The sequence below is a fragment of the Linderina pennispora genome, assembly GCF_002104995.1.
Source record: "Linderina pennispora strain ATCC 12442 chromosome Unknown DL89scaffold_1, whole genome shotgun sequence".
NCBI lineage: Eukaryota > Fungi > Kickxellomycota > Kickxellomycetes > Kickxellales > Kickxellaceae > Linderina > Linderina pennispora.
The window spans coordinates 457,629-485,551 of NW_024468249.1; the positions used below are offsets into that span (position 1 = coordinate 457,629).

A 27,923-nucleotide genomic window follows, 5' to 3' on the forward strand; every position below is an offset into this window, starting at 1 on the left:
GGCGTTTCTCAGTCAGAAATTGTCAGGTGGGTTGAGGGCGTGGCTTCCGACTTGCGTCAAGCTCTGGCAGCAAACCAGCTTTTTGTTTTGCCTTTCAACTTCGCATTTCCGATTCAATTACAGTAGTTTTCTCTCTTCTTTCTTTTGCAATGGACTCGCGCAAGGAGGAGCTCGAGAAGAAGCGCGCCAAGCTCGGCTGAACTGCGGCGCCAGCGTGAAGAGCGCAAGCGTGCAGCACTCCAGAGCCAGCAGCAGTCTACTGTATGTAGCCAAATGAACAGCTGAACGCTAGATTGCACTGTTTTTACTGACGATGCAGGTGCATTTCCTCCCACTTAGGCCTCCTCGAGCAGGTTGGACACAAACGACATTAACGATTTGGTGAATTCACTGGTTGGTGACCGGGCGCGTTCGCCTAGCATCACGCATCCACGACGCCGAGCCGCTGTCGCCTGTAGCATCGTCGTTTTCAGCACATGTGCGGGCGGCGGCCAGCGCACCGCGGTCAGATACGCCCGACAGCATGTCAACAGGAGCGATGTCACCGCGGCCAGTAGCACAGCAACGGCTGGTTCCCGAGTTCACCACAACCGAGACCGTGATTTTTGACTTTGCACCCAAGGAGAAGGTGGCATACAACAAGGAGACACAGACCAGCGAGGCAGTGGCCGAGGACACTGGACTAATTGCCGAGGAGGAGGTTGAGCGGCGTGTTCGCTGAGATCCGCGAAAAGGACGAGAAGGCGAGGCAGGAGCGCGAAGAGGAGCGCATGCGTCGCGAGGCCGAGGCCAAGGCCAAGGAGAACGAGATCCGGCGGCTGACTGAGGAGCAGCGGGCGGGCATCCTGCAGTCAACCGAGTTTGCTGGGTTTGTTGACACCATGTCGCGTGTCATGGAGCGCGCGCTCGACGAAGACTACGATGTCATGGTGGACTACTCGCTGGCCGACTGTGCCCGAGGATGAGTCGGCTGCGGAGAAGCTGAAAGCTGGCAATTGCGTTCAGCGACGACCGTGTGTCGCGTGGTCGCTCAGTCATGGACGTTGCCTGGTCGGGCCGCTTTACAGAGCTGGTAGCTGCCGCCTATAACCGGAACCCAATGGCGCCCAACGAGCCTGACGGTGTGGTGGCGATCTGGAACACGCATCTGAAAGAGCGGCCAGAGTTTGTGTTCCACGCTCCGTCCGACGTGCTGAAGGTGACCTTCTCGGACTTCAACCCGAATATTATCGTTGGCGGTGCCTACTCGGGCCAGATCCTGCTGTGGGATACGCGTGCCAGGTCGCAGCCCGTGCTCAAGACACCGCTGACGTCCGGAGGACATACGCATCCGGTGTATGCCCTGAAGGTAGGTTGGCACCACTAACGCTCACCAGCTGATCAGCGCCAGCACTGACGGACTTGTGTGCTCGTGGCAGCTGGATATGCTGGCCCAACCGCAGGAAACCCTGGAGCTGGCGCATCCGGCGCATCTGCGCACTGACGAGGTCTCGGTGACATGCTTTGACTTTGCAGACAACGAAACCAGCTGCCTTTGTTGCTGGCACTGCCGAAGGCGTGGCTTACCAGGTCAACCGCTATGACCGCGCAGGCAGCAAGGCTGGACTTGCTGGCTTTGACGCCTACCGCGCCCATACCGCCCCACTGACATCGCTGTCATTCCATCCCGCCGATCGCGTCGGACTTCTCCGATCTATTTCTGACCACATCTGCCGACTGGACCACACGACTGTGGCGCGCACGCCCTGCAGCCAAGCCTGCATCGACTGTGCCCACTGATATCCGTCCTGTGCATGTCTTTGATGCCTTTGATGACTATGTGTGCGATGCAAAATGGTCGCCGTCGCATCCCAGCTGTGTTTGCGTCATCCGACGGTGCTGGCCGCCTGGCGCTGTGGAACCTCAACCGCGATACTGAGCTGCCAGTGCAGACTGTCAATGTGGGCCGTGCCCTGAACCGCCTGGCCTGGGATCGCCCGGGCAAGCGTGTGGCTACCGGTGGTGCCGACGGCACAGTGTATGTGTACGATGTTGGAGACCTGGCCACGCCCAAGCCCGATGACAGCGCAAAGTTCTCCCGCGTCATCAGTAGTCTGTCCAGCTGAACCACAATTGGCATTTGCCACCAGCCTACTAACTCGTATCCTTTTACTACTATACAAGATTCTATAGTCCAAAAATGCCCGACCGTCCGCTAGAACCTTATTAATTGGATTAAAAGTAAAGCTCTTTTAAGCCTTCAAAGCGAGTTCTGGGTGACTTGCTCCTGTAAGCTCCCTTTTGATCTTGCGCGGCATCTGACCTCATCGGTGAAACCAGGGTGACAAGCTAGTATTGTAGTGGTCACAGGTCTCCACTAGATATCTCCACTGGTTCAGCGCAAGAGCTGCTCTCATTGTCGGTCGGCCTGATAACTTCCATGGCGTCATCATGGTGGTCATCATCAGCTGCGCAACACTCAGGATATTTATTTATGAGCACCTATTGAATGAGGCCATGTAACTCTTCTAGCGGTCATGCAATATTTGTGGGTTTATTTTACAAATTAATTTGTCTTATGACCATGCGTAAGCAGTAGTATTTGGGCCACAATGGACCCAGTCTGTATAGACTGATTCAGGAGACTGTATCAGTGCTAAGGGTCCCAAGAACCATGCAAGCCAAATCATTTTTAATAAAAAGTTCTTAATGCTATGCATACGCAATAAAGCAAAACTGAACAGCATCATTTCTCTTCTTACTTGCCTACTGAATTTCTCAAATGAATATTACCCGCAGCACTACTGTCATAAAGATATCATTTGGTGGTATTGGCTTCCGTGATTCTATGTTGCCCCGCCTAGAGCAATTTGTACACAGCGTCAATATCATCAAAGAGCATACATACATGCTTGCACGATGGATATTACTCCATCAACTAGCAGACGATGATGCCTTTGACCCTGCAATGCTTGTGAAAAAGGGTTTCACTCGTTCCAATTTATTTATTCATTTACCACAATCTGAAGGCAAATCCACTTACTGCTGCATCGGCAAGCAGCAGCAGACACTGTTGCAGCACTTGACAATGCATATGCACCAGCACCCCTAGTCTGTGCACACGACCCGGTCCAAGGGATCATACAAGCTGTGTGAGATGTATGGGCCGGGTCGCAGATCTAACATCAAAGCCATTTAAGGCGCATGGTGATAGAAAATTCCACGGAATGGCAACAACAGATGGTATAACGATATGCATTTTGTTACAAGACAAGGTACCTAAGGCTGGTGCTGCAGGAGGCAATGCTGCGGGAGGCAATGCAGCAGGGGCAATGTTACAGCTGATGCTACAGCCGATGCTGCGGGAGGTGATACTACAGCTGACTGTTGCTCTATCCACCAGATCCCACAGCCAGAGCTGCAGAATCTGAAAGGCCGCTGTGTATTCATCGATCCAGGTCGGGGCGATTTGCTATACATGATGCACGAAAATAGCAGCAATGGGAAAGAGGGTGAAAAATGCTCTACCGCTACACATGGCAGCAGCGCAACAAGGAGCTCAAGCTGCGCCACTATGACAGGATTCGTCGGGGTACAAAGAATCAAGTCCCAGAAGATGCTGTCCGCAGAGCAGAGGCAGAGCTTTCCAAGCACTGCTGCCGGACCCTTAGCCCAGCAAAATTCCGTGCCTACGTTGCTGCCCGTGCATCTGTGCGGTGTGTCCTAGCACCATTTTATGCCAACATGATGACAACACGAAGGTTGCCAGAGCAGCAGCCCACTAAGTCAAACAAGCAGCACCAGAGGCGCTGGAAGGCCCATCCGGGTGTCGGGACCAGTCCCAAGGTGTACCCGCTTCACCGCAAGCTGCGCCTTGATTCATTCATGAACCAGGCCCGTGCAGACCACAGGCTTGCCTGCGATACTTCCAGTCCTAGTTCGGTCCAGATCCAGTGCTGATCATGGGCAATTGGAGTGCGCCGATGGCCCGACACCATGCGCCGATTCGTGGCAAGAGATGGCGCGACACGTTCAAGCATCATGGCTTTGAATTCTATCTGATCGACGAATTCCGGACATCGTCGATGTGCCCGTTCTGCTGCGAAAAGTCGCTGCAGACATTCCGGCATGTTCCCAACCCGCGGCCCTACCAGAGATCGAAGAACCCAACTGTGAAGTGCCATGGTCTTCTCCGCTGTACAAGCGAGTCATGTAAGCAGGCCATGGCACAATACAGGCGAGCCTATTCGTCTCGGCTCTTGAACCGCGATCTCGCAGCAGTTCTAAACTTCAGACTCATTTTCCAGTCACTCTGTGATTCAGGCAGTATTCCTGAACGGTTCTGTCGTTCTACGGCCATTGTTGCCGATACTTCCGGCACCACCCCTGCAACAAAGAACCCCACGCAAGAGGTGTGCGGCAGCAGCAAACCAGCGCTGAGGTGCCTGCATTGAGCAGACCAATCAAAATGGGAAATGTCCATGACCACCATTGCACCAACAACCATCCGACACGTTCAAATGACCGGTTCGCCGTGATGCTCTTATCGACGTGTCAACCCATGCTGACTAGCAGCCGAGCTCGCATCGCGAGCAGATTAATTCTAGTACCGAAATGAGTCTTTTTTTAAAAACAACAAACACGAAGAATTAGTACGGACCACGACCCCTCGTAGATCCACCGCGACCCCGGCCACGACCGCGCCCCGCCGCCTTGCCACGGCCCATGCCAATGCCGCGCATCTTTGCGAATTTGGGGTCCATGCGCTTGAACATGGGTGCATTCTTGAGCATATCCGGGACCACAAAGAACCGCACATTGGAGCCGCGTACATACACATGTTTCAGATGCGATGTGCGTCCATCGCGCTCGGTAACTGTGATATCCTTCATCTGCACGTTCATGTTGTCCTCGGTGTCAGTCAGCGTTCCGCGGTACAATTGCCCGGTCTTTAGTTCGAGCGTTACAACGTGGCCCTGGGACTCGTGTAGAAGCTTCACAGGAACTCCAATTGACATATTTGAAGAGTAAAAAATTGTGTGAAAAAATCGATGCAAAATTATCTCAAAATTTTCCTGTTTGGATAATATAGGCTAGTACGATCACACAAATATTGTGGGGTGGAGGACTCTAGTATCAGTTTGACAATACCGATACCCCACATGAAAAGAGGCTATTGCCGGCTATAAATGTTCTAGTCTGTGCTCCCATTGCCCGCAATGGACTCAGGACGCACACTGCCACGCACCTGGCCCGAGGCCACGTTGCTGGCAACGATGCGCACCCAGCTGCCGCAAACTACATTGTTTATATCAGAAAACTTCAGAAAGCCCATAGCAATAGGTATGAGAATCACATTTTAACACTATGGTGTGTCATTGATTACTTCAATATCGCAAATGTGAGGCATATCAAACATGGGGTAGCGAAAGAAACCGCCGATGTCCTGCACAACTCCAGGATATCTCTGAGCATAATTCTGCACGTTGGTGATCTTGACCAGCGAACGGAGCCGCGATCCAGCAAGTATCAGCGAGCAGTTGGCTCTCAGAACTGCAAAGTATTCATGAACATTGTCGACCAAGCGCCAGACTACAACTTCTTGAAGACAGTAGGTATTCACGAGCCGAAGTGCGTCCCTGGTACTAGCAACTTGTTCACCTGAAAGCTGATCAAGTTCCCAGCGTGGGCTTCCATGTGCATAGTACGAAAACCCCAAGCGGTACAGCGCCGGCAATTGGTTGACCAGGTACAGCATATCTGTAGCGCTGAGCACCACCCAGGGGAGTTTCATAATGCGCAGACTGGGCAGGCTAAGCGACAGTGCTGAAAACGCCCCTTGGTTAACAAGACGCTCTTCGCTATACGAGAAATACTGCGCTTGTGACCAGGTGTTAAGAAGTCTGGGGTGTTAAGTCTGCAGAGCAGCGATTCGTCGCCAATATTCCATAGGAACTCATCCTGGTCAGAATGGCTTTGACTAAACACCACTTGGCGTACATTCGGAAAGATATAATTCTGTCCAGGTGGAGGATCCACAATAATCCTAAATATCGCACTTCTCTGCTCAAATAAGACGTGTTCGAGTGTTTTAGAAGAGGTCAGTAACACCGCTGCCAATTTTTGTGGTGCACCAGGGTCAGAATGCAGGTACCTCAACTGAGGAAAGGGGCAAGCAGTGTAGTCCTGGAGAGTACCATCGCCTGCTTGAATCCTAGTAGGGTAATTGCACCCTACATCAAGGCGATGGAGCTGGGGTAGGTAACTGGCTTGCTGTTACTATCAATGAGCACATGTCAGAATGTCGTAAAAAGGCGATTGAGGATACATATAGTTTGGAGGGTCAGGGCATTCCCGCGGATCAGCTCAATCACTTCCGGAGCAATTGTGTCATAGTAGATCCTGATGGTTTGAAGAGATGCCGTGGGCATCTCCAAATCCATGCCATACGAGGCATCGTCATGTACTGATAGCCGGTGGAGGTCCTTCGACAATGCGCCATAAACCCCTGGTAAGATAAGCGAGCTTATTCCTACCTGGATATATCCGTTACATCTAAGCGTAGACTCTGTGCATTTGGGAATGTGGCACGAAGCATCTGGCCCAGGCTTTCCGAATACCTCTTAATCTGGCAGCCAGTAATTAGACCAGCACGGACCTTCCTGTGCTGGAGTCAAAGAGAATACCGGGATGAACCCCTACGCTGATGCGTATTGCTTCACAACGTCCCTAGAAGACCAGTATGAATGCTCAGAACACAATGTGAGCGAGAGGTATCGGACAGCCGGGAACATGTTGCCTTGAAGCATTACCCCCAGTTCATTGACGTGTTTCCTGTAATGCTCGCTAGAAAATCCGATTTTTAGCCAGAAGGACTTTAGCAACCTTTGGTGGCTATCGGCAATAACATCTTCTGGACGATATTGGAGATATACATGGCCTCTATTCACCCAGAGCTTCCCCCACACGACCATTTCTTTTGCTGCGAACGCGCTTTTCTTCGATTCAATGATCTGGCTCCATGTCCGGTTCATTATCGGAATAGCAGCATACTCTTGAACTGGTCGGGTACGAGCAAGCTCCAGTTCAAGATGAGTAGGCGCATATCCAATTAACTCGCTAATAATCCTGGTCAATACTGAGAACAGGGATTCTGTCAAAGTCGGAGCGGGGCATGGCATAAATAAACAGAGAAGAGAAATCGGGGTTGGAAAGTATATCATGCCGTATATGAGTATCAGGTTTCCGATATGCATAGAACTAGTATCAGGAGAGAAGATAAAGAATCCTCTTAAAGCAGTAGGTTGGTAGCTGCTTATGTACTAGGCTAGTAGGGGACGCGTAAGTAGTATTGCGCCTTCCTTTATGCAGAGTGCTGCCAATCGCATTCTTGTTGCAGTGTTCCTCGTTTATGGCCAGGTTTATAACCTCATACAACTAGATCAGTCAATGTATGTATGATACCATTGGCCGATGCAGTAAACAATTTTAATGGATAAACAATGATAGGTTACAGTATCAAAAAAACTCACGACTGAGTATTTCTTTGCTCGCTGCTTCTGGTACGGTTGTGTACAAGTTGCTTTGTGAGAATGACTAGCGAAAGCAAGTCCTCAGAGATAGGCTTAAGGATATATAAATGGCCCTTCGTTCTCTGCCCTCCTTGGCCTGCAGTCAATGTATGCAATCTCCTTGTTCTCTGAGTCATACAGCCGATATTGGTTTCTAATGACCTTGACGTCCCATTTGTATGCGTTTCCCTTAAAGTCAGTAAACGACCATGCTCCCCGAAAATGCCCTTCCTTCTTGGCTGACCCCGATCCACCAATACCACTAAGTGATGCGTAACTCCTGGTAATTCCTTCGAGGGATCCAGCAACAAGCACTTGCCCACCTGTGCTCGGCGATCCATATACCGCGATGTTTCGCCGTTCTACCTGCACTGTATAGGCGATAGGATGACCGACGGTACTATCTTTGGTCCCAAAGTGCCCAGAGTACACTATGGCCGACTTTGACGTATCATGGGCATCAAAAAACGTAAATTCTTGGACAAAATCCATTGCTGAACGAATTAGGTGGTTATGAAAAGCTGAGTGGATATGTTGTGAACATCGCGGCGCGCCTGGCTGGTTTTATTTCTTATCGGAACTCTCCGCGAGTTTGTTGTTTACAAAACAAATGGACATGATTTTTAATTGGGTACAGCTGAAGTGTCCACAACTAATTCTATAAACAGCAATGGAGCGGTCTTGGCAGTCTTGGCAAATTAGTGCCGTCGCTGATACTCCGAAGTTACGCGCGACAGCTTTCCGGGAAAAAATTTCAGGAATTTTGCTCCCTTCGCATATTCCGCCATCAGCAAAAATTCCGAGTTGGGTGCTGACCTTCCAACAATCTTTAGTGGTGCTAACACCACAGGACCCACGGAAGGTCACGAGTTTCAGCGAGTGGTTTGGGCTGAGTCAGCCAGATAATTGTTGTATTGAATAAGGATTGGGCTGTAAGCAGCCAGAAAAAGAAAGAACTACGAATAAGAAGAGAAAGTAGTTATAAGAAAGAAATCGAGAGTGGAGAAGAGAGAGAGATCCCTAAGGAGGATCGGAGTCATGATTGTGATGACACATGGATCCGATGAGGAAAGAAAAAAAGTAGAAACTCAGAGAATCATAAATTCTGATAAAGATGCTTAGCAACTTTTCAATATATGGAAACTACAGCGCCGAAAGAGCAGGTGTCGAACGGTGCTTGTACTCAAAGCCTGCGCTTCACACAAGGCGACAGAGCAGCTACTGTGAGGTGAATTTAGATTCCCAGAAATCAAATCTAAAGCAGGAGGAGGATTTATCAGGCTCACAACGTCATGGGTCCATGGCAAGACCGCTGGCGACTTGCATTGGCGGTCCTTCTACTGAAGACTGCCGGCAAAAAGCAAGCGAAAGCGTTGTGCCAGCAGAAATGCCACAGGTCCAAGGGTACAAATTCCCACATTCGCTTCAAGGAGTGGAAATCATACAGGTTTCTGCATTTTGTCCGCCCCGCCCTCCCTTGTGCTTTATTTGCAAGGCACCGCTGTTTTTCGGCTGTTGCTGCGGCACGAATGCTGCGGTACAAATGCTGCGGTCCGCAAGCAATAAGCCTTGCACAGCTCCGCACAACCTAGCCCCCTCCGCACGGATGCTATAAAAATAGTCAAGTTCCTTGTGATGCAACTCTTTCCTCATTCAAACAGCTACACCCTTTTTGAAAAATACACTTTCCGCAACATCCGTTCCTCAAAGGTCAGTAGACAACCAATTCTGGAGCTGCGCAATGTTATCAGCTAGTGGCACGAACTGATTCTGGCTTGACTTCCATGTTTCTAGAAGCACTTTTTCTCGACGTATGCCCCCTTTCAGTCCCCCACTTGGCCGAAAACCGTTAGCCCTCGCCGCTGCAGGGCTCGCTGCAATTTCGCTGGGACAGCTCGCATCCCTTGCATCAACTGCTGCACGCGATCGCGATAGACTGTGCGATGGCAAAACCTGGTCCTGGTCTCTGCACAGCGACTGCTTCCGGTTTGGAGTCTTGCTCCCTTCGATCACTCTGTTGATCACAGCAGCTGGATCGGCTCTAGCTGTTGTCAAACCTATTGTCCAAAAGCTTGGCCGTAGCTGAGGATTCAAAGCCAGTTCGCCGCCCACCGGGCAACACCCGTCTGATTGACAACCGTGCCTACGATCGGTGCGGCCAGTACCCTGCTGTCGATTCTTTTGGCCGGACTCTCGCTCGGATGGCAGTTTTCTGCCAAAGCAACACCCGAGAGGCTATTTTCTGGCGGCCTTGTACTAGCCATGCTGGCGATCGCAGTAGCATCGGTATTCTATTACACGGCTTTCATGCGCGCTGCCGATCGCATCTCGTACAGAGGGCTGTTTCCGCCGTTTTTGACCGGGGCTATTGGTATTCTACTTGCCCTGGACTTGCTTGAGGTCTACTTCTCGTTCTTCACACCCGAGAACAGTGACACTCCGTTCTGGTTTGGTGCCTCGCAGCGTTCGCGCTACTTGCTCTTGATTACAGTCACCAACGCTGTCTTGTTTTTCCTCCATGGAGCCGCGCAGCACCGTGCAATTTTCCTCCGCCCACACCAACCCTGCACCGATGAGACCGAGGAATATGTGGATGCTGAGTCGGACAGAGACTTTGTCGAAACGCCGTTGGCACAAACACGTGGAAAGAATGGCTCTCCTTCCCTGGTCGATACACCCGAGTACAGTGGTTCGTGGCTCGATACATTCACATTCTCGTGGGTCAGCGACATATTCTACAAGGGCTCTCGTCGTCAGCTCGATTATGCGGATCTTTACAAACTGGATACGAGTGACACGGCGATTCCAAACTGGAGCCGCTATGCAAAGCACCGCAAACCAGGTCGGTCTCTGCTATTGTCGCTAATGCTGACGTTTGCCCCTCAGCTCCTCACTCAGCTGCTGCTTTCTGTGGCTGTCGCAGTACTTAAGCTACTCTGGTCCGTTCTTCCTGCAGCGCATTTTGCAGTCAATCGAGATTATTGGCAATACTACCGTGGGTGGTACTCCAGCAAAATCGATCCGTAGTGCATATCTGGATGCATTCGGGCTGTTCGTCTTCACATTCCTAAATATGCAGCTTATTGACCAAGCGATGTGGATTGGCCGTCATATGGATTTCCGCATGAAGGGTCTCTTGGTTGGCGAGCTGTCTACCAAGACCTTGAACCGTCGCGCAAAGGGATCACTTGAGGGCGTCACGGGCGATGACGATGAGGATAGCAGCGACGATGGGTTAGAGTCGGCGCAGGAAGCAACAGATGGCAAAATAATGAATCTGCTCACCACAGATCTCAACCGTGTCACCAAGATCGTCGCCTACCTGGATGACCTGTACACGCTGCCTCTGTCAACAGTCATTGGTGTCATTTACATGTTCAAGCTGCTGGGATGGTCATCGCTCATCGGATTCTCGATCGTGATTCCGTACTACCCACTGACAAGGAAACTATTCAGCTATCTGTCGGATCTTGAGGAGAAAACTTTGGAGCTGAGCGACGAGCGTGTGGAAGCGATTACAGAGCTTCTGCAAGGAATTAAGGCTGTCAAGCTCTATGGCTGGGAGTCCCAGTTCCTCAAAAAGATCGATGCGCATCCACGAAAAGCAGCTGGGATTCAACGTGGAGATGGCTACTCGGCTGGGCCTATGCATCCATCGTCACGTCTCTGTCACCGATGATCGTCATGGTACTGATACTTGCGTCATATACCGGCATATTCGGACATCAGATCAATGCCTGAGGTTGCATTTACAACGATTCGGTGTTGCCAGCTCCTGCGAATTTCACTGGAGCGTTTCCCCGACCTTTTTGAGCTGGGCCATTTCAAGCTATGTGTCGCTGAAACGTATCGATTCATATCCTTGTGATGCCTCAGGCCCAGGACCTCGAAGAGCGGATCTGTCGAGTAGATGGCAGTGGTGATGTGCTGGGATTTGTCAAGGCTAGTCTAGTCTGGGACACACATGGGAAAGACAGCTCAACTAATTCAGCCGATGATACTGGGTATATGGCGAAGGTCGACGAGAACACACCACTGATATCGGACGCTTCGACCCGTTCAGATGCTTCGTTGGACAGCCAGCAGGAGCAGCCAGATAAGGTTGCATTCAGGCCTCAAGGACATCAATGTTCACTTCCGCTGTTGGTGGCTTGTCAATCATTGCTGGTCCAACGGGCAGTGGCAAGTCGTCGTTGCTGTCAGCGCTCATTGGCGAGATGACATTGATCAGCGGGTCTATTCAGCTGCCAACTGTCAATGCCGACCAGAGCATCGCTTCGAACCAGGGCTATCAAGACGTTATCGAGCTGTCACGCGAACAGATGGCAATTCGCGATATTGCCTATGTTGCGCAGGAGGCATGGCTGCGCAATGCCACCATCCGCGAGAACATCCTGTTCGGCGAGCCGTATGATCAGCAGCGCTATGAGGAGGTGCTGCGTGTCTGTGCACTGAAGCCCGATCTGCGGATCCTGACTGCTGGCGACCAGACCGAGATTGGCGAGCGCGGCGTGACGCTGTCGGGTGGCCAGAAGCAGCGCGTTGCATTGGCGCGTGCTGTGTACTCGGACCGCAAGATCCTGCTTATTGACGATTGTCTGTCAGCTGTCGATGCGCACACTGCCAAGCACATCCTTGATGGAATGCCTGCTGAACAAGACATCGCTGATGCAGGCCGCACTTGTGTCCTCGTCACCCACCATGTGTCGATGTGCCTTCCGTATGCGCAGTACATCGTGGTGATGCGTGAGGGTGAGATTGCGCTCAAGGGAAATCCGCAGGAACTGCAAGGCCAATGGGCAAGTTCTCGGCGACTCTTGCTGAGCTCGACACCAAGGACGACACAAAGGCTGAGGATGGATCGAAGGGCAAAGAGGTTGATGACATCGAAGATGATGGCAATGCCGAGCGAGTCAAGGCTGTCAATGATCCGACATCGGAAGACGAGTACAACAGCAAGAGGACTGCACAAACTGGTCGTTGATGGGGGCTTGGGTGCAGGTATCAATCCGGTAAACCTTGAAGGAACTTTGGTTGAGGACGAGGAGCGTGAGACTGGACGGGTCAAAATGGAGGTTTGGGGCATGTTCTTCTCAGCATGCGGAAGCCATTGGTACTGGATTGCTGTACTTTTGTTAAACTCCCTGACCGACGTGCTTCTGATTGTTCAAGACTACTGGATCCGCATCTGGGTAGAGGCAAACAACACAGCATCTCCACACGTGGTTCTACGCGATTCCATCGACACAGTATCACCAACAGCAAACACCAACATAGTCGGCCAGCATACAGTATCGTTTTGGATTCGGTATTTACCTGGCAATCGGTGTCATCGAAGTTTTTGCGCTGTTTATCAAGGCTGCCTATGCATATTCTGGAGTGATCAAAGCCGCCAGAAATGTGCATGCAAAGTTGATCAGGTCGGTTGTCCATGCTACACCACGCTTCTTTGATTCGACACCATTCGGTCGGATCATTAACCGGTTCTCCCGCGATATGGAATCGATTGGCACAGATACGCTGGATCCACTCATTTGGATGCTCGCAGACTTCACCTCTGCATTGGGTGTTATCATCATCATCACTGCAGTTACGCCGCCGTTCATTTTTGTTGCTGTTGCCATCGTAGTCGCATACGTGGTGATTGCCAAGTGTTACTTGGATTCAACCCGCGAGCTGAAGCGACTTGAGTCAAACGCCTCAGCGCCGCTGCTGTCGCTGTTTGGCGAACTGATACAGGGTGTATCGTCGATCCGCGCATTTGGTCTCAAAAAGTACTACATCATGGAGGCTATTAACAGATCAGATGAGCTGAATCGCCCATTCTACCTGACAATGGTGTCGACCCGCTGGATGTCCGTCCGACTTGATGCCGCAGGTGCAACGGTGTCGTTCTTCTGCGCTTTCTTCATCTTGTGGAATGTCCACAGCTTCGACGCCGGTCTTGCTGGATTTGCATTGGTACATGCACTGCAGTTTAAAGACTATATGCTGTCTGCCATCCGGAACTATGGCGATAACGAGCTGAGCATGAACGGTGTTGAGCGGGTCAGCCAGTATCTAAAGCTTGACCAGGAGGCCAGCGCTCAGTCGACGCCCGAGAACAAGCCCGCCAGCAACTGGCCCAGGACTGGTGATCCTTGAGATTGAGGACCTGGTCGTCGAGTACGTGCCCAATGTCCCAGTGTTGCATGGCCTGAGCATGTCGATCAAGCACGGCGAGAAGATTGGTGTGGTTGGTCCGCACCGGCGCTGGCAAGTCGACGCTGTCGCTGGCGTTCCTGCGGTTCATCGAGGCAGCCAAGGGCCGGATCGTGCTCGACGGGGTCGACATCTCGAAGATTGGCCTGGAGGATCTCCGTCGCAATGTCACCATCATCCCGCAGGACCCAGTGCTGTTCAACGGCACTATCCGCTTCAACCTCGACCCGTTCAGCGAGTACCCGATGAGATTGTGTGGGATGCGCTGCACCGTGCGCATCTGGTGCGCGAGCGTGGCAGCCAGACCGCCAGCACCGCAATCAGCGTGTTTGAAGGCAATGCCATCGACAGCTCGCTGGAGCGCATGTCAGGGCATATTCACTAGCCTGGAGGCCGAGATCAAGGAGAATGGCCAGAACCTGTCGCTGGGTCAGCGTCAGCTAGTGGCGCTGGCTCGCGCTCTGGTGCGCCAGTCGCGGCTGATCATCATGGACGAGGCGACGGCGTCGGTCGATTTCGATACCGATGACCGTATCCAGCGCACGATCCGTGGCTCCGAGTTTGCCGACTCGACCCTGTTCTGCATTGCTCACCGGCTGCGCACCATCATCGACTATGACCGCGTGCTGGTACTGGACAAGGGCAAGGTTGCCGAGTTTGACACTCCGGCCAACTTGCTCAACAGACAAGGCAGTATCTTCCGGAGCATGTGTGAAAAGTCCGGCGAGTTTGAATATCCTTGCCGATGCTGCCAAGCGAGCCCAAGATGCCAAGCAGTTTTCTTAAAATTAGCACGATACAATACAGAGCCGCAGCAGCAGAATGCATCTCCTTGTCCAACAATTGCTGTTAATGAGTGGAATGTTCCGCCTGGCAGGCCCATTGCTTAATTAGCTGCGAATATAATGTACTGTGAGCGCCAGTTAAGGAAGCCTTGCGGATCCATTTATAATGCATGCCCGAATGAACCCACAGCCGCTCCAGGCATATACCGCAGTGATTCGAGAAGCGCCGGGTCCGGTCCATATCATATTGGGCAAAATACACTGGAATGAGCGATCTGCCGAAGGTGCTATTCCTCAAACGTGCCCCGACGTTATTGCCAAGTCTCTGCATGTTCCGGAAACGTAACCCTGCGGCACTATTTGAAGCATACGTATATCTGACGCAGTACATTTCCGGGCGCAATTAGCAGTTACCCTGCTGGTGTTAATGAGCGAACAAAAAACCGAGCAGTAGCAGCAGATGGCGGAAACGAGAGGGGGACGGTGGGGCTGTGAATTCAGATGTGCATTATCCGCCACGGGAAATCTAAACCGCCGGGTCACAGAAAGTAACTGCCCGGCATGAGCGAGGAAAACACTGGGTGATAATGACGAGGTGGGGCCATATAGATAAGGCTCATTTTCAAGAGAATCGGCAAGTGGCGGTGGGCGAGCGAGCGTATTGCAAATGGCGTTGTTTTTCTTTTTTAACCATCGCGAAATTTCGCTGTATTTGGGAGCGCGCAAAGCCGAAACATGCATTCCAAATCCAGTGTGCATAATGAGGAAGGCACGAAATTGCGCTCCGGCTATTCGGACATATGCCCATGGGCGGGATGTTTGAGAGCGGTGTGCGCCAGCCAGAAAAAGCAGAGCAGGTTCATTTACTCCACTTGCTCACTCCGCCTTGGAGTCCCGGAGATTGAGCATATTGCCTCGGATTCTGTGGTCTCTGGGGGAAGCCCGGGTTTGGCTCCCTTCGAGTCTTCACACACGACTCGAAACACACAAATGAGTGGCGAGGGAGAAAGCATACTGCAGAAAACTGTACGCTTTAGGAAGCGAAAAATACCGACGGAACCCGGAAAATGAGGCTCCCAAAGGCGGGGGGTTGCACTGCGTGGTGCTGAGCAACGCCCACCCAAGACGCCCGGCTTTTGCCACATTCCATTTTCCTCCTGGTAACTGCGAGAAAGTAAATTGCGACTCGCACCCCCTCCCCGCCTTCTATTTTGTCTGTTGCCGCTTGGGAAATGCTGGAGTTTCATCCGCTGGCTGGCATATAAATACGTTTGCCACATCCTCAGGCTTGACAAGATGTCTCATTTCATCATTGAACAGCTTTTCTCTCCTCCGCTCCCACATTCCGCTCCCTTTCTCCTCCTGCCTCCCTTCAGCCTCCTTGCACCTCTCCTTTTTTGCCACTAGACAAAATTATCCACAGGAGAGTTTTCATCCGGACGACCGCGCTCACGACCATACTTTTTTTTTTTACCACATACACACAATGCGTTCTGTTATCGTTTCGCTGGCCATCTTGCTTGTGGCCACCGTGTCGTCTGCGTCGCCGTTGCCCCGTGACTGGCCGACCACCACCAACCAGTCTGGAGATGCAGCCGCCGTGGCAGCAAAGAGGGATAGCGGTTCAACTGGCGCGTCGCCCAACCGCGACTGGCCGGTCATTGCCGTTAGCTGAACATACACATGAAAAAAGGGGAGGACTGTATATCCCGCTCATACAAACCCCGTTTTTCTCTTTACTAGTGTTTAAAATCTGTGAACAATATAATCCTTCTCTGTTGACGAAACGACAAGCACTTTTGTCAAAAAAGAATCCATGTATTCCATCTTTTTTTTCAACGGAGGACCACAATGAACACAGAAGTGTTTTGTTTCTCCCGGTCCTCGGCTCTAAGACCGTGGTTTGTTCCTCGCGCAAAAGAATCAATGAATAAACAGGGGATCCGCGCCTGGCACCCAAAAAGATTTCAGTGCATTGTGCAATTTTCGATAACACCGACGCCACACAGCGTCAAAATTACCGTCCCGGATGCGGCGCAAAGCGGGACGATCGGGAGGAGGCGCTGTTCGGTGGAATGTGCTTTATGCTCAACAGGGGCGTATACCTCGACGGCGTGATCAGAGGTACTCGGCCTTAATTATAGTCGATTAGCCATTGCGTTAGCAAATGCTAGTCGGTGACACGACCACAGCTTCATCGCTAGTAGTGGACACCACCGAGGCAGCCAGCTCGTGCTGCGTCCAAAATCAACGTTGGACGCCGGACATTCCAAGCTCGATAGTAGTCGGTGCGCAGTAGAGCTAGCTCTCTGCTCTAGCCGGGTGTCTCGCTTTGTCCCTTACGTGGCCACCACGCCATCTGCTGCCGACCGCAGCCCAACCGCCACCCAATTCTTACTGCAACATGTGCGATGGAAGTGCTCCATCCCCCTCATTTGAACTATGCTTTCAAAGCAAATATCAGACAAAAGACAACAAAATATAGTTAATCACATAGGGATCGAATCGATTAATTAACGCGTTGCAGTTTCGGTTCGTGTTCGTGTTCCGTGGCAGACCGTAAATACTGGCATGGACCAGAAGAAAAAATTGCTCCTGCACATCTCTCTTCTCCAATTCAGCCGGGCCATTTCTCTTGTTCTGTAGTCCTTGTATTTAATTTCAGCATGAGCGTTGTTAACATTACGAACGTTACTATTCTCGAGCCGCAGGGCCATTTCATGGACCCGTACAAGTTTGAAATCACGTTCGAGTGTCTGTCACAGCTTGACGACGGTAAGTGAGCCCAATACAAAAAGCCAAGAGCACAAGGACGATTGCGCCAGCTAACGGGCACGATTCATGGGCTATAGATCTCGAGTTCAAGCTGGTGTACGTTGGCTCGGCCGAGAACACGACGCTGGACCAGGAACTGGACTCGCTGTTGGTGGGGCCGGTGCCGGTGGGAGTGAACAAGTTTGTGTTTGAGGCAGATGCGCCGCAAGTGCACAAGCTGCCGAAGGAGGACATAATCGGGGTGACGGTGATTCTGCTGACGTGCTCGTACAAGACCAAGGAGTTTGTTCGGATAGGGTACTACGTGGACAACGCGTATAAGTGACGAAGAGCTGCAGCAGAGCCCGCCCGAGGTGCCGGTCCTGGAGCGCGTGTTCCGCAGCATCCTGGCAGACAAGCCGCGCGTCACGCGGTTCCCGATCAACTGGGACGATCCCGCTGCGCGAGGAGCAGCCGCCAGGCGCAGCCCGAGGTCAAGGAGGAGGAGGAGCGGGCGATGGATGATGGCAGCCACGATATCGTCGATGAGGGCGGCGAGGAGGACGAGGACGGAGGACGAGGAGGACGATGACAAGGATGAGGTTGATCTGGAGATGCTTGAGGAACAGGACGAGGCCGATGGGCTTGAGGATGAGGAGGACATGGGCGACGATGAGGCTGACGACATGGAAGAGGTGCAGGCCGGGCAGTCAGTCGTCGATTCTGCCACCCGGCGATGCCATGGAGACTGATTGAATAGAAAAATTGATTCTGATAAATGGTTTTAAAAACTATGCTGCGGCGCCGTTGGCATCTACAGTTCGTCCTTGGCGCGCTCCTTGCTCTGCTTGGGCTTAGACACGTCGAGATTAAACAGGAACCTACGCATGCCGACACCAGTAGCGGCGGCCTCAGCCCACTGCTGGATCTCTGATTCCTCAAAGGCGCCACGGTACAGCGCCGACGCGCTCTTGCGCGGGTCAACAGCAAACACCACCGGCAGGATCATCCGACAAACCAAACATTTCGCGGATGCGCATGCCGACCGGCGACAAGGCATTGACCCACGAGACACGCAACGGCGGCAGACGCTCTCCTTCCTTGTCGCCATCCTCATCATCCTCGTCATCGTCGTCCTCGACCCGCGCATGCTGAGTGACCAGCTTCTGGATTGTTGAGGATGCTGGTGAGCTGCTGGATAGTCTTGGCATGGATCCTCGCGCGACTCCTCGTACTCGGGCTCCAGCGGGACAACGCCGATCACGCAGACCACGGGGACGGGCGAGGCATCGGCAGGACCAATGCAGAGACGCTCCAGGTCCTCTTTGATTCACAATCTCATCGACCGATCCCAGGCTCCTGCGCGGCTTCTTACCGCCCTGCACCTGCTGCATCCACTTGGCCACGGCGACGAACTTTGTGCGTGGCTCCCAATGCGTCTTGTCGGGGAAGACGTCGTAGGTGTCGGGGTTGGTGAACATGAGAATGGCCGGTAGGCTCTTGACGCCGTACTTGGCCATCAGCTCCTGGCTGGCGGCTGGCACCTGCGAGAAGTCGATTTTGCCAGGCAAACTGCGCGCTCAGGCTCTTCCACAGCGATGCAACCTTTTTGCGCTCCGACAGCAACACCGCAGTCGGGCGCTTGGCGCTCTCCAGCACCGCCGGTCAGCCCGTCCTCCGTCACGTGCTTGCTGAGATTAGGCACGGCGTCCCTTGCGTGGCGGACCAGGGCGCTGGCCTGTGCGCTCGCCATTGTAGTCGCTGCTCCTCAGCCTGCCCTTCTTGCTGCGCTTGCCGGTGAAGACCTTGATGGTGGGGAAGCCCTGGACGTTGTATTCACCGCACAGCGGCTTGTTTGCGTCCTCGTCGCAGTTGACAGCAAAGAACTTGGCCGAGCCCACAGCGTTCCGCGCAGCCTTGTTGTACTCGGGCTCGAGGTTTTTGCAGTGGCCGCACCACGGCGCGTAGAATTTGACAAACTTTGGCAGCTGCGACTTTGTGATTGTCTTCTCAAAGTTCTTTGGCGTCAGCTCGGCCACCGGCGACCCGGCGCCGTACATGCCCAGGGCGGCTGGCAGCAGCGCCAGACCGGCGGTAAGGGCAAGAATAGAGCTCCTGGTAATCATTGGTCTATTGCAAAGAAAGATAGCAAGATAAGAAGAAAGCGCAGGCTGGCTGGAAAGTTTCCTCTCTCCTGCCATTTTATACGGCCAGGTGGACGCGCTGCACAGGGAGCCAATTCCTGCAGCCCACGTCATCTGCTAGCGATCACAAGCCGTAACCGCTAATCCCGGGCTACGGCCTGGAACTCAATCCTGCTGAGCTCGGTCCCCTCGGACTCCAGGCCCGCAACAACGGTCTCACCGGGCAGAATGGGGCCGACACCCTTGGGGGTGCCGGTCAGAATCAGGTCGCCCTCCTCCAGGCGCATGATCTTGCTGACGTGCTCGACCAGCTGCGGGATCTGGAAGATCATGGCATCTGTGACGCCGTCCTGCCTGATCTGTCCGGCCACCTCAATCCACAAACGCACGTTCTGCGGGTCCCTGATCTGGCTCGTTCGGAATGAACTCGCCCACGGGTGTGAATGTGTCGTAGCCCTTGGCCGCCGACCACGGATGGCCCTTCTTCTTGGCCTCATCCTGCACGTTGCGCGCTGTCAGGTCCAGCGCCAGCGCATACCCAGCGATGTGCTCGGAGGCTAGTGCCGCGGGGATGTCGCGCCCAGACTTGCCGATGACCACGCCCAGCTCGACCTCATGGTGGACTGTGCAGCCGGCAGGGATCTCGATCGTGCCTGGAGACGTGACGTACGACGACGTCGGCTTGAGGAAAAAGAACGGCTTTGTGGGGACCGCGTTGCCCAGCTCCTTGGCGTGCTCGCTGAAGTTGCGCCCGATGGCGACGATCTTGCGACCGGTCTGGACAAACGAACGAGCTGTCATTTCTTAAAGTTGCAATTTTAGAGATAGTGAGGAAGGAAGTGCGCTGCGTCTGCTGGAAGCTGGGCCGCCTTGTTTTTATAGCTGCAAAAGAGGGGTAAATTATTTCTCCGGGAAAAGCTGGTCTAGAAAGAGATTGCCGCGCGCTTTCCTCGCTTGGCCTTCTTGCCCGCGGCCGGCGTCCGCCGCACGCGCTTGAGCGGCGACTCTTCGGGCGACGCATCGCCGTATGCCGATTCCTTGCGCAGTGCCGACTTGAGCTTGATGACCGGCGGCGTCACAACCGGCTCGCCCATGGCCATCAGCGGCACCTTCTTCTGGAACCGCTTGACCGAATTGCGCTCCAGTGCCCACTTGAGCTGCTTCTTCGAGGAGCCTGGCGAGCCATCTGCGGGCACTGCGACCGGCTGGATCCTTTTGGCTGCTGTCTGCTTCTTCTCCTTGACAACGAATTCCGACTCCTCCTGGAGCGCGCGCTTGCGCGTGGAGGGCTTATCGCGCACCACCCAGCTGTCGTCGTCTGCGTTGACCCTGACGTCAATGCGGGGCTTCTTGGCCTTCACCGGCTCGCTGATGGGTACCAGCTCCGGGATCTCCTCATTGGCAACAACCGGCTTGCTAGTCGGTCTTCTGCACCTTCTTCTTCTGCGCCCGCTTGTCTTTCTTGCTCAGCGGCTTGTCGTCGCTCTCCACGCCCGCCTTCTTCTTCAGCTCCTGGATCTTTTGCACGTCCCGCTCGTACTGCCGCTTCTCCTCCTCGGTGGCCGTGTTCACCAGCGCGTTGATGTCCAAATCGACATTGCTCGAGTCAATCATGGCCCGCAGCGACGCCTTCTTCTCCTTGCGCTCCTTGGTCTTCTTCTCCAGCTTGCGCTTGAACTTTTTCTGCCCGCTTGCGCTCTTGCGCGCCCACCGGCTCGCGCACCGTGATCGGCCCGCCGAGCAGAATATCGGATTCTTCGGGGAACGTCTCGCACAGCCCCTGGTACAGCGCATGCAGCCGCTTGCGTCCCAGCGACGTCAGCTTCTCTTCGCCAGCCACATCCAGCACATGCTTCTTTATGCTGCTCATCTGGTCCACCAATATTTGCAGCTTCTCGATCGTCTCGCTGGTGATTTCGTTGTCGTGCAGCTCGTCCTCGGACTCGCTCTCGTCATCCGAGCCCTTGCTCATCTGGGCCTCCTCAGCCTCGGCAATCCGCACCACCATATTGTCAAACACTGACTCCTGGATAATCGGCGGCAGATGCCGGATCGTGGTGGCCCCGATGAACCGCGCAAACGGCTCCAGAAGCGCACCTACCGGCATGTCTGTGTTATCGCGCTCCTCCTTGAGCATCTCTGAATTTAACCGCACCAGCTCGTCAATAAACACATTCGCCACCTGCGTGCGCACGCTGTGCGGGATCCGCAGATTCGTCGGATGCAGCGGGAACGTGCCGTAGATCTGAGCATACTCGCCAACAAGCTCCGCGTCCCACGAAGCTCTGCTCAAGCGACTTGAGCGAAAAGAACACCACTCGGCGCAGAAGCAGAAGGTACTTGTCGATCCGGTGCTTGTCCAGCGCCGACCATTCGCGGCAGATCGTCTCCCAGAATGCCTGCAGGAACCTGCCGCGGTTCACGCCCTTGCATGCCAGGATCATGTTGCCCAGGTTCCATGCCAGCTCCTGCTGCACCAGCGGCTTGTCTGAGAGCCAAAAACAGTAGAACAGCGCCTTCCACTGCCGCAGCATCTCCATGTACTCCAGCTCAGTGTCCTGTGACAGGAATACCGACAGCTTGCCCACCGCCTGGTCCCGCACCTCCTTGTCCACGTGCGCCAGTTTTTTGCCAAACGCAACCTCCTTCTCCGTTAGATCCATGTTCTTTTTGGCCTGTCTGGTGCTGCTGCAAAATAGTGAGTATGTAGAAGACAGTCGAAGGTATTCAAGGAGAACAGAAGAATTGGGAGCTCTACCAAGCCTGCTGTTCAACAAAGAACTTTTTTTTGTTGGGCAGATTTAGCCGATCACGCTGTAATTGATCACATCGGTTGGCATGGATTGCGATTGGGTGATCAGCGCCAGGACAGATGAATGACGGTTCGTTTGGGACAGAGTACCAGTTCTCAGCAATAGCGTAGACATTTAGGAAACAAATCCACATGCTGTGCTGATCCGCAGCCTAGTAGCTACCAAAAGAAGTTCATTTCTGCTGGGCTTCCCTACAGCCACCACAGTCCATCATTCTAGCAAAATCCTTGCATGCAGGGGCCATCGAGGCCGCCAGGAGGTCCATCTAGCCGGTCCAAAGCCTCGTCCACCAGCTCTCTAAACTCGACATATGAGAATTTCCCAAGCAGAAGTGCCTTGTAGCAGGAAAAGCTCGACTGGCAAAGAAGCGAGAGCATATCTTGCGAATCATCAACAGCAATGTTTGAGCATTTCTCGTTGGTGTAGATACCTTGATAGACAGGAGGATGCTGGTCATGATCCAAAATGCACAATCCCATGATGAACGCAATCATTGAGCATAGGACCTGAGTACATAGGCCGTCAAGCGACCCATCGAGGCCCTTGCACAAGTGGACAGCAGGACTGGCGTTTTTAAATGACTGGCGATGATGGTTAGATGAAAAGCATTGCAAAAATATTGAAAGGAGGAATAGAGGGTGACAACTGAACGGCCAAGGATCCTGGATTGCATGCTATATAAAGCCAGAAACGGTAGTGTAAAATGTTAGGGATCTATTATCTTTTTTGTAGGAAATATTGTCTTCACAATGTTCTTCGGAATGCCACAAGCTGGGACGTGCAGACCGAAACTTGGAACTCTGATTATTGGAGAACAGGAGACAAAAGAGGCGGATACAAAATGTGCATGAGCGATTGTTCCAAAGACACTACAGTTCGCACTGGGCCTATCAGGTGATGCAGCAACTGCTATTCAGACACAGCCCTTGAGGAACGGCTACAGGCAATATGACATGTGTAGATGAGTTGATATAATGCTTGATTAAATAGGTTGTCAACCGTTGCATATCAATACCTTGTTACGTTAACTATCCCTAATACCACATACACATAGGTATGCGGCGAATTGCACGATATCATATGTATTTGCAGTTACTTCATGCACCAGTGCAATATCTTGCTAGCCCCCATCGACACAAACTGTCAGAGTGGAGCTGTGGAAGACTTCCAAGTCGAACTGCCAGAGCAGTACAAGACACATGCCTTTGGGCGATATGATTATAGATTTGAAATGAAGCGCTAATATTAAAACGCCAAGAGAACCCTTGCATCACTATTAATCCTTGAGGCTGTTGGCGTATGTGGCACATAGTGTTGTGCCATTTGATTCCCTTATTATTGGGAAAGGCTGCCACGCCATATCCTTTCAGGGCTGGTGGCGTTTCTGTAGACAACCGACCAGCAACATTATGCCAATACGGTGCATTACAGTTATGTGGCAGCTGTGCTCTGGAGGACATAAATATTGCGAAATAGCTGGTGTCTCTTTAGTTGCCCACCACCTTCGTTTCTTTATTTTTATTTTATTTTATTTTATTCAAATATGCAGCTCTTCAAGATCATTTCGGCCGGTCATCTTCGTCGCTAACGCTGCTTGCGCTCAAGCTAAGCTAACTCTGAACTCAAGTGTGTTCGAGATGAATAGAGCAACCAAGCGAACCCTTTATCCAGAAGGCTGGTGGCAATAACAGTTGGTGGTTCACCAGGCGACTTGAAAAAAGCATGCGATTATCTGGAAAACAATCCACCAAGGATATCATCCCAGACCCGACTGATGAACAGATCGAGGGAATTTTGACTCTTATCGGCCAAAAGAAACTGACCAAGCTTTTCTCTGATTGTAAAATTATTGTCTAACAGTCCATCCAGTAACATGACAATAACATGCGCACTTTATTACACGTTAAATTGCTGAATATATGTTTGAATATTCTTGGAGGTTGTTTACGTCGCTGTTGGTGGTGACAATCACCACCTACAGTCAGACAGAATGTAATTGCGGATACATCAATTCCATCTATTCATTTCTGCTGCCAGGCCTTTCTCTCGACCCACTATCTCTCGCATATCGACTTGGCCTAAATATCGTGACTCTACGCATACTGTGTATGCGTTTCATTGTCTGTGCCACAAACATACATACGCATGTTAACTAACGATGGCCTCCATCGGAGATGCAGTCCTTTTCACACATACACGGAATTGTTTATTTGAAGGTCAACGCAGGTGGATAGCCTAGACTGCAGTGACATCCATCGCCTGGACGGGTGCTGCGTCGGCCTTGGACCGCCTTGGCCGCCTCGTTCTTTTGCTTCAGCGACAGCAGCGACTGGGGACCAGCGACCCGGCCTGACATGGCAAGGCTCTTGCCATTGTCTGTTGTCAGGCCTGCAGCGGCCTCGGCCTCCTTCTGTGTGTATGCGGGCACCTTGAGGTCGCGGATGCGGCGCTTGTGCTCACGGGCGCGCTTGTGTTCCTTTAGTGTCAGGTCGTTGACAAAGAATTTGCTGCACTCGATGCAGTAGTGCTGGCCGAGGCCAGGCAGGTCTTCATCCTCGGGCATGCTCTGGAACTTTGACCGGTTCTCGGGCAGCAGGTCCTCCTGGATCTGGTCGAGATCCTTGGTGCGGCGCTTTGTCTTGTACTTGTGGTGCAACTCCTTGTTGTTGCAGTGCATGCGCTTGCGACGAACACGAGTCATGGTTTATATGTGCTAAATGTGTGTGAAGAGGACGAGGAGCGAATTGAGGGCAGTGGAAGGCTGGAAGAGAGGGAAGGCCTTCAAAAAGAGATCGAAAAAAATATATATGCTGCAGTTTTTTCCCCTCAACAAAAAAAAGCTGCCGCTCCGTGTGTAGCTCGAGCAGATCTGCGGCAATTGGCTGAGTAATCACGGCTCTGCGGATCATGCGATTTTTATTGCCAGACCCCATACGCTGTGGCGACGGCCAGCAAAAAATGCGCAGGTACAAGTTGGCGCTGGCAGAATTTTTCAGTTGCGTCGCCGTCAAAAAATTTTTTGCTTGTATTTCTCATTTGTAACTTCCCACTGACATCATGGACGTGAGCATGCAGTACCAGGGACAGCCGGCTCCCATCAGACAGCAGCCGGTCCAGATGACGTACATGTGCGCGGATTGCGGTGCCGACAACGACATCAAGCCCAAGGAGCCGATCCGCTGCCGCGAGTGCGGGTACCGCATCCTGTACAAGAAGCGCACCAAGAAGATGGTCCAGTTCGAGGCCCGCTAAGCCCTTTGTATATGTGAGCAAGTTAATAAATGAGCGTGTTCATTTTTGATCCAGCAATATATCAGGTGCAGAGCGCGCTGCCGTCAGTGGCGTCGCCTTACACCTGTCTCCTCGCTGCCCTCTCATCTGCCTTTCCCCTCCATTCTATTGCCGGGCTAATAATAGGCGGATTGTCTGCAAATTTGCTGGAACGGAAAAGGGGATGCGGGTTCTTGGCGCGTCCAGAAATCAACGCATCCTGCTTCCGTTGCTCAGTCTCAACATCCGACGCACTCTGGCCTTGCGGAGGTCCATCGCCGGGTCGTATAGTGGCGGGCAAGACAAAGGACAGCCGTCTACGGGGACATTGGCTGTTGTGACTTTGCTGGGGCAGAAGAGTATGGCCAGCAGCAGCAGTCTCTGCATGCATGGGCCTTGCGCCTTGCCGCGCGCACGCTATAAATAGGCAAGCACTGTCTTTCTGCGCTTGATGCCTTTGCCAACATTGTTCTTTTTCCTCCCTTCTATTTTCCACCATTTCCATCCTTTTTTCCATCTTTAATACTCTGCAGACTTTATCTTGGTCCTCATATCCGCCATGGCCTTAGGAATACACCGGCTCGAGTGGATTGATTCTAACGGCACGGGCAACGGCACTGACCCGTACGCAACTGGCAGCGAAGGCTGCTGGGTCACTATGCACGGCTCCGACAACCTGGCATGGTACCAGTTCAATGCGCACAAGGTCGGCTGGATAGTTGCTGGCGTGTTTGCTCTGGTAGCTACCATTCTCTCGGGCATCCATATTGTTCGGCACCTTAAGAACTACACCGTGGTACGTAGACCGCACATCCGTCGCCCATGGAATTATTCCATCGGCAAAATTCCGCACCGACTGCTGAGGTTGCACAGGAACAGCAACTTTCCTCAATCCGAATGTACTTATGCTATTGTAGCCAAGCCAACAGCGTCACATTGTCCGAATCTGCCTCATGATTCCGATTTATAGCATTATCTCGTTCCTCAGCTACCGGTTCTACCGCGAGGCTCCGTACTACACTGCTGTGCGCGACTGCTACGAGGCTTTTGCGATTGCGTCGTTCTACATGCTATTGCTGCAGTACATTGGAGCCTCGTCGGCGGAGCAGAAGAAGGCCATGCTGTCCAAGCGCGGCATAAAGTGGACGTTCCCGTTCGGATGCATAAAGATGAACCCAGCCGGCCGCCGGACGTTCATTCTGCTAAAGTGGGGAATCATGCAATATGTCATTGTCAGCCCCACCAACACCATCATCACCATCATCACGCACGCCAAGGGCGTGTTCTGCCCAGACAGCATGCGGCCAAAGTACGCGCACGTGTGGATTGCGTGCGTCGACTTTATCTCCATCACAGTAGCCATGTATGCACTGGTGTCCCTGTACCGTGTCATCAAAGAGGATATCAAACAGGACAAGCCGCTGATAAAGTTCATGGCCATCAAGGCAATTGTGTTTGTAACGTTCTGGGAGGCCTTCATCATCTCGATGGCTCGGAAGCAGCAACATCCATGTCATCAAGGGCACAAAGTACTGGTCCAAGGACAACGTCGTTGAGGGGCTGACTGCGCTGATCATCTGCATTGAGATGGTGCTGTTCGGGCTGCTGTTCATCAAGGCGTTCCCCGTTGAACCGTACCGCCGTCCCGATGGCGTTGGCCGCACATCAACCAAGCGCGCCTTCATCGATTCGCTCAACTTCATGGACTTTATCTACGAGATCTGGTACGAGCTGCGGTGGATGGTTGCGCCGCTGACAGGCCGCTACCCGGCCGAGCCCGACTCCGAGAAGGGCCGCTTCGGCCGAATGGACATCAACGGGGCCGTGCGCTACAAAATCAACAAGCAGACCTACGACCAGCTCGGGATGCAGAATGAGCCAAAGTATAGCGATGACCTGCCCCTGCGCGAAATGTCACCGATTGCCTAGCCCCAACGAGATCGTGTCACACGGCGGCAACATGGGCACCCGCGGCTCGGGCGCCGCTCACCTGCGCACAGATCCAGAGCTCTACAACTACCAGACTCTGTCGTCATCATCGCATCCGCCTGCAGTGCCGTCGCAGATCCATGTTGTACCCGAGGGCCACTACTCGCCACCACCGTCCGCAGCGCCACCGTCAAACAACAACAGCAGCCCGTTCTACCGCTGATTCAGTTCAGAGTGTGCTGCAGTGTCGCCGCCGCTCCGCCTGGCCAACCCTGTCCATTCTCCATTTGCTCTCTGTGCATATCTCTCCCAATCTCTTTCCTAAGCGGTTTCCATGAATAACATCCACTGGCAAGCTTCTTTTCCGGGTATATGCCAATATGCGTGGCGGTTTCTACTGCTGGCTCAACCCAAAACGCGCTGTCCCTCCCTGGACTGTGGGGAAAGGCAGGACGTGCATTCGGTAGTGGACGGTTT

At 52.8% G+C, this 27,923-nt stretch overlaps 14 protein-coding genes across 14 annotated transcripts; 7 read left to right on the forward strand and 7 right to left on the reverse strand.

Annotated features, from left to right (window-relative positions):
- The first annotated feature begins 80 nt into the window (after positions 1–80).
- On the forward strand, positions 81–2,530 carry DL89DRAFT_263767 (WD40 repeat-like protein). Its single transcript, XM_040885977.1, is given in 9 exon segments — positions 81–257; positions 306–310; positions 329–712; positions 735–929; positions 989–1,348; positions 1,377–1,493; positions 1,516–1,677; positions 1,757–1,858; positions 1,920–2,530. 7 exon segments carry the CDS (start codon positions 524–526, stop codon positions 2,103–2,105), a joined length of 1,311 nt encoding a protein of 436 aa, XP_040746962.1. The 5' UTR covers positions 81–257; positions 306–310; positions 329–523; the 3' UTR covers positions 2,106–2,530.
- Positions 2,531–4,580: 2,050 nt separating this feature from the next.
- DL89DRAFT_263772 (Sm-like ribonucleoprotein) lies at positions 4,581–5,024 on the reverse strand. The gene has a single exon (XM_040885978.1). The coding sequence runs from the start codon at positions 4,995–4,997 to the stop codon at positions 4,629–4,631; it is 369 nt and encodes a 122-aa protein (XP_040746963.1). The 5' UTR covers positions 4,998–5,024; the 3' UTR covers positions 4,581–4,628.
- Positions 5,025–5,344: 320 nt separating this feature from the next.
- DL89DRAFT_253689 (uncharacterized protein) lies at positions 5,345–5,773 on the reverse strand (the record flags this gene model as incomplete). Its single annotated transcript, XM_040885203.1, has 1 exon — positions 5,345–5,773. The coding sequence occupies one exon, from the start codon at positions 5,771–5,773 to the stop codon at positions 5,345–5,347; it is 429 nt and encodes a 142-aa protein (XP_040746964.1).
- A 904-nt stretch (positions 5,774–6,677) lies between these two features.
- Positions 6,678–7,212, reverse strand: DL89DRAFT_299174 (uncharacterized protein; the record flags this gene model as incomplete). Its single annotated transcript, XM_040890804.1, has 1 exon — positions 6,678–7,212. Exon 1 carries the CDS (start codon positions 7,200–7,202, stop codon positions 6,678–6,680), a length of 525 nt encoding a protein of 174 aa, XP_040746965.1. The 5' UTR covers positions 7,203–7,212.
- Positions 7,213–7,487: 275 nt separating this feature from the next.
- DL89DRAFT_263773 (uncharacterized protein) lies at positions 7,488–8,074 on the reverse strand. The gene is made up of 2 exons (XM_040885979.1): positions 7,690–8,074; positions 7,488–7,631 (listed from the first exon to the last, which is right to left on the reverse strand). Exons 1-2 carry the CDS (start codon positions 8,040–8,042, stop codon positions 7,508–7,510), a joined length of 477 nt encoding a protein of 158 aa, XP_040746966.1. The 5' UTR covers positions 8,043–8,074; the 3' UTR covers positions 7,488–7,507.
- A 1,159-nt stretch (positions 8,075–9,233) lies between these two features.
- Positions 9,234–9,724, forward strand: DL89DRAFT_3516 (uncharacterized protein). The gene has a single exon (XM_040891569.1). The coding sequence runs from the start codon at positions 9,364–9,366 to the stop codon at positions 9,634–9,636; it is 273 nt and encodes a 90-aa protein (XP_040746967.1). The 5' UTR covers positions 9,234–9,363; the 3' UTR covers positions 9,637–9,724.
- Positions 9,725–9,812: 88 nt separating this feature from the next.
- DL89DRAFT_299176 (uncharacterized protein) lies at positions 9,813–11,310 on the forward strand (the record flags this gene model as incomplete). Its single annotated transcript, XM_040890805.1, has 2 exons — positions 9,813–10,472; positions 10,507–11,310. 2 exons carry the CDS (start codon positions 9,813–9,815, stop codon positions 11,227–11,229), a joined length of 1,383 nt encoding a protein of 460 aa, XP_040746968.1. The 3' UTR covers positions 11,230–11,310.
- A 1,033-nt stretch (positions 11,311–12,343) lies between these two features.
- Positions 12,344–14,478, forward strand: DL89DRAFT_263774 (uncharacterized protein; the record flags this gene model as incomplete). Its single annotated transcript, XM_040885980.1, has 5 exons — positions 12,344–12,526; positions 12,552–12,841; positions 12,909–13,683; positions 13,736–13,785; positions 13,811–14,478. Coding segments are annotated over 5 exons (1,966 nt in total), but the record flags the coding sequence as incomplete, so codon positions are not given.
- Positions 14,479–17,139: 2,661 nt separating this feature from the next.
- On the forward strand, positions 17,140–18,078 carry DL89DRAFT_3552 (anti-silencing protein). Its single transcript, XM_040891571.1, has 2 exons — positions 17,140–17,311; positions 17,389–18,078. Exons 1-2 carry the CDS (start codon positions 17,203–17,205, stop codon positions 17,634–17,636), a joined length of 357 nt encoding a protein of 118 aa, XP_040746970.1. The 5' UTR covers positions 17,140–17,202; the 3' UTR covers positions 17,637–18,078.
- A 1,324-nt stretch (positions 18,079–19,402) lies between these two features.
- DL89DRAFT_276994 (uncharacterized protein) lies at positions 19,403–20,235 on the reverse strand (the record flags this gene model as incomplete). Its single annotated transcript, XM_040889411.1, has 2 exons — positions 19,403–19,841; positions 19,870–20,235. 2 exons carry the CDS (start codon positions 20,233–20,235, stop codon positions 19,575–19,577), a joined length of 633 nt encoding a protein of 210 aa, XP_040746971.1. The 3' UTR covers positions 19,403–19,574.
- A 1,144-nt stretch (positions 20,236–21,379) lies between these two features.
- Positions 21,380–22,406, reverse strand: DL89DRAFT_3550 (uncharacterized protein). The gene has a single exon (XM_040891570.1). It carries the CDS (start codon positions 22,095–22,097, stop codon positions 21,597–21,599), a length of 501 nt encoding a protein of 166 aa, XP_040746972.1. The 5' UTR covers positions 22,098–22,406; the 3' UTR covers positions 21,380–21,596.
- A 2,076-nt stretch (positions 22,407–24,482) lies between these two features.
- DL89DRAFT_289474 (uncharacterized protein) lies at positions 24,483–24,948 on the reverse strand (the record flags this gene model as incomplete). The annotated part of the gene is made up of 2 exons (XM_040889959.1): positions 24,483–24,506; positions 24,535–24,948. The coding sequence occupies 2 exons, from the start codon at positions 24,946–24,948 to the stop codon at positions 24,483–24,485; spliced, it is 438 nt and encodes a 145-aa protein (XP_040746973.1).
- A 368-nt stretch (positions 24,949–25,316) lies between these two features.
- On the forward strand, positions 25,317–25,499 carry DL89DRAFT_219823 (DNA-directed RNA polymerase core subunit RPC10; the record flags this gene model as incomplete). The annotated part of the gene is made up of 1 exon (XM_040884411.1): positions 25,317–25,499. One exon carries the CDS (start codon positions 25,317–25,319, stop codon positions 25,497–25,499), a length of 183 nt encoding a protein of 60 aa, XP_040746974.1.
- A 577-nt stretch (positions 25,500–26,076) lies between these two features.
- DL89DRAFT_253698 (DUF300-domain-containing protein) lies at positions 26,077–27,669 on the forward strand (the record flags this gene model as incomplete). The annotated part of the gene is given in 4 exon segments (XM_040885204.1): positions 26,077–26,313; positions 26,435–26,970; positions 26,990–27,400; positions 27,447–27,669. 4 exon segments carry the CDS (start codon positions 26,077–26,079, stop codon positions 27,667–27,669), a joined length of 1,407 nt encoding a protein of 468 aa, XP_040746975.1.
- Between the last annotated feature and the right edge of the window lie 254 nt (positions 27,670–27,923).

Coding starts and splice junctions, on each gene's coding strand:
- DL89DRAFT_263773 (XM_040885979.1), bottom strand. CDS start 8,042: ATGGATTTTGTCCAAGAATTTACGTTTTTTGATGCCCATGATACGTCA. Junction 7,632..7,689: donor ATTAGAAACCAATATCGGCT/GTATGACTCAGA, acceptor AGGAGGGCAGAG/AACGAAGGGCCATTTATATA.
- DL89DRAFT_263767 (XM_040885977.1), top strand. CDS start 524: ATGTCAACAGGAGCGATGTCACCGCGGCCAGTAGCACAGCAACGGCTG. Junction 1,349..1,376: donor ATCCGGTGTATGCCCTGAAG/GTAGGTTGGCAC, acceptor AACGCTCACCAG/CTGATCAGCGCCAGCACTGA. Junction 1,678..1,756: donor CATTCCATCCCGCCGATCGC/GTCGGACTTCTC, acceptor CCTGCAGCCAAG/CCTGCATCGACTGTGCCCAC.
- DL89DRAFT_263772 (XM_040885978.1), bottom strand. CDS start 4,997: ATGTCAATTGGAGTTCCTGTGAAGCTTCTACACGAGTCCCAGGGCCAC.
- DL89DRAFT_3516 (XM_040891569.1), top strand. CDS start 9,364: ATGCCCCCTTTCAGTCCCCCACTTGGCCGAAAACCGTTAGCCCTCGCC.
- DL89DRAFT_3552 (XM_040891571.1), top strand. CDS start 17,203: ATGAGCGTTGTTAACATTACGAACGTTACTATTCTCGAGCCGCAGGGC. Junction 17,312..17,388: donor TCTGTCACAGCTTGACGACG/GTAAGTGAGCCC, acceptor CATGGGCTATAG/ATCTCGAGTTCAAGCTGGTG.
- DL89DRAFT_3550 (XM_040891570.1), bottom strand. CDS start 22,097: ATGGATCTAACGGAGAAGGAGGTTGCGTTTGGCAAAAAACTGGCGCAC.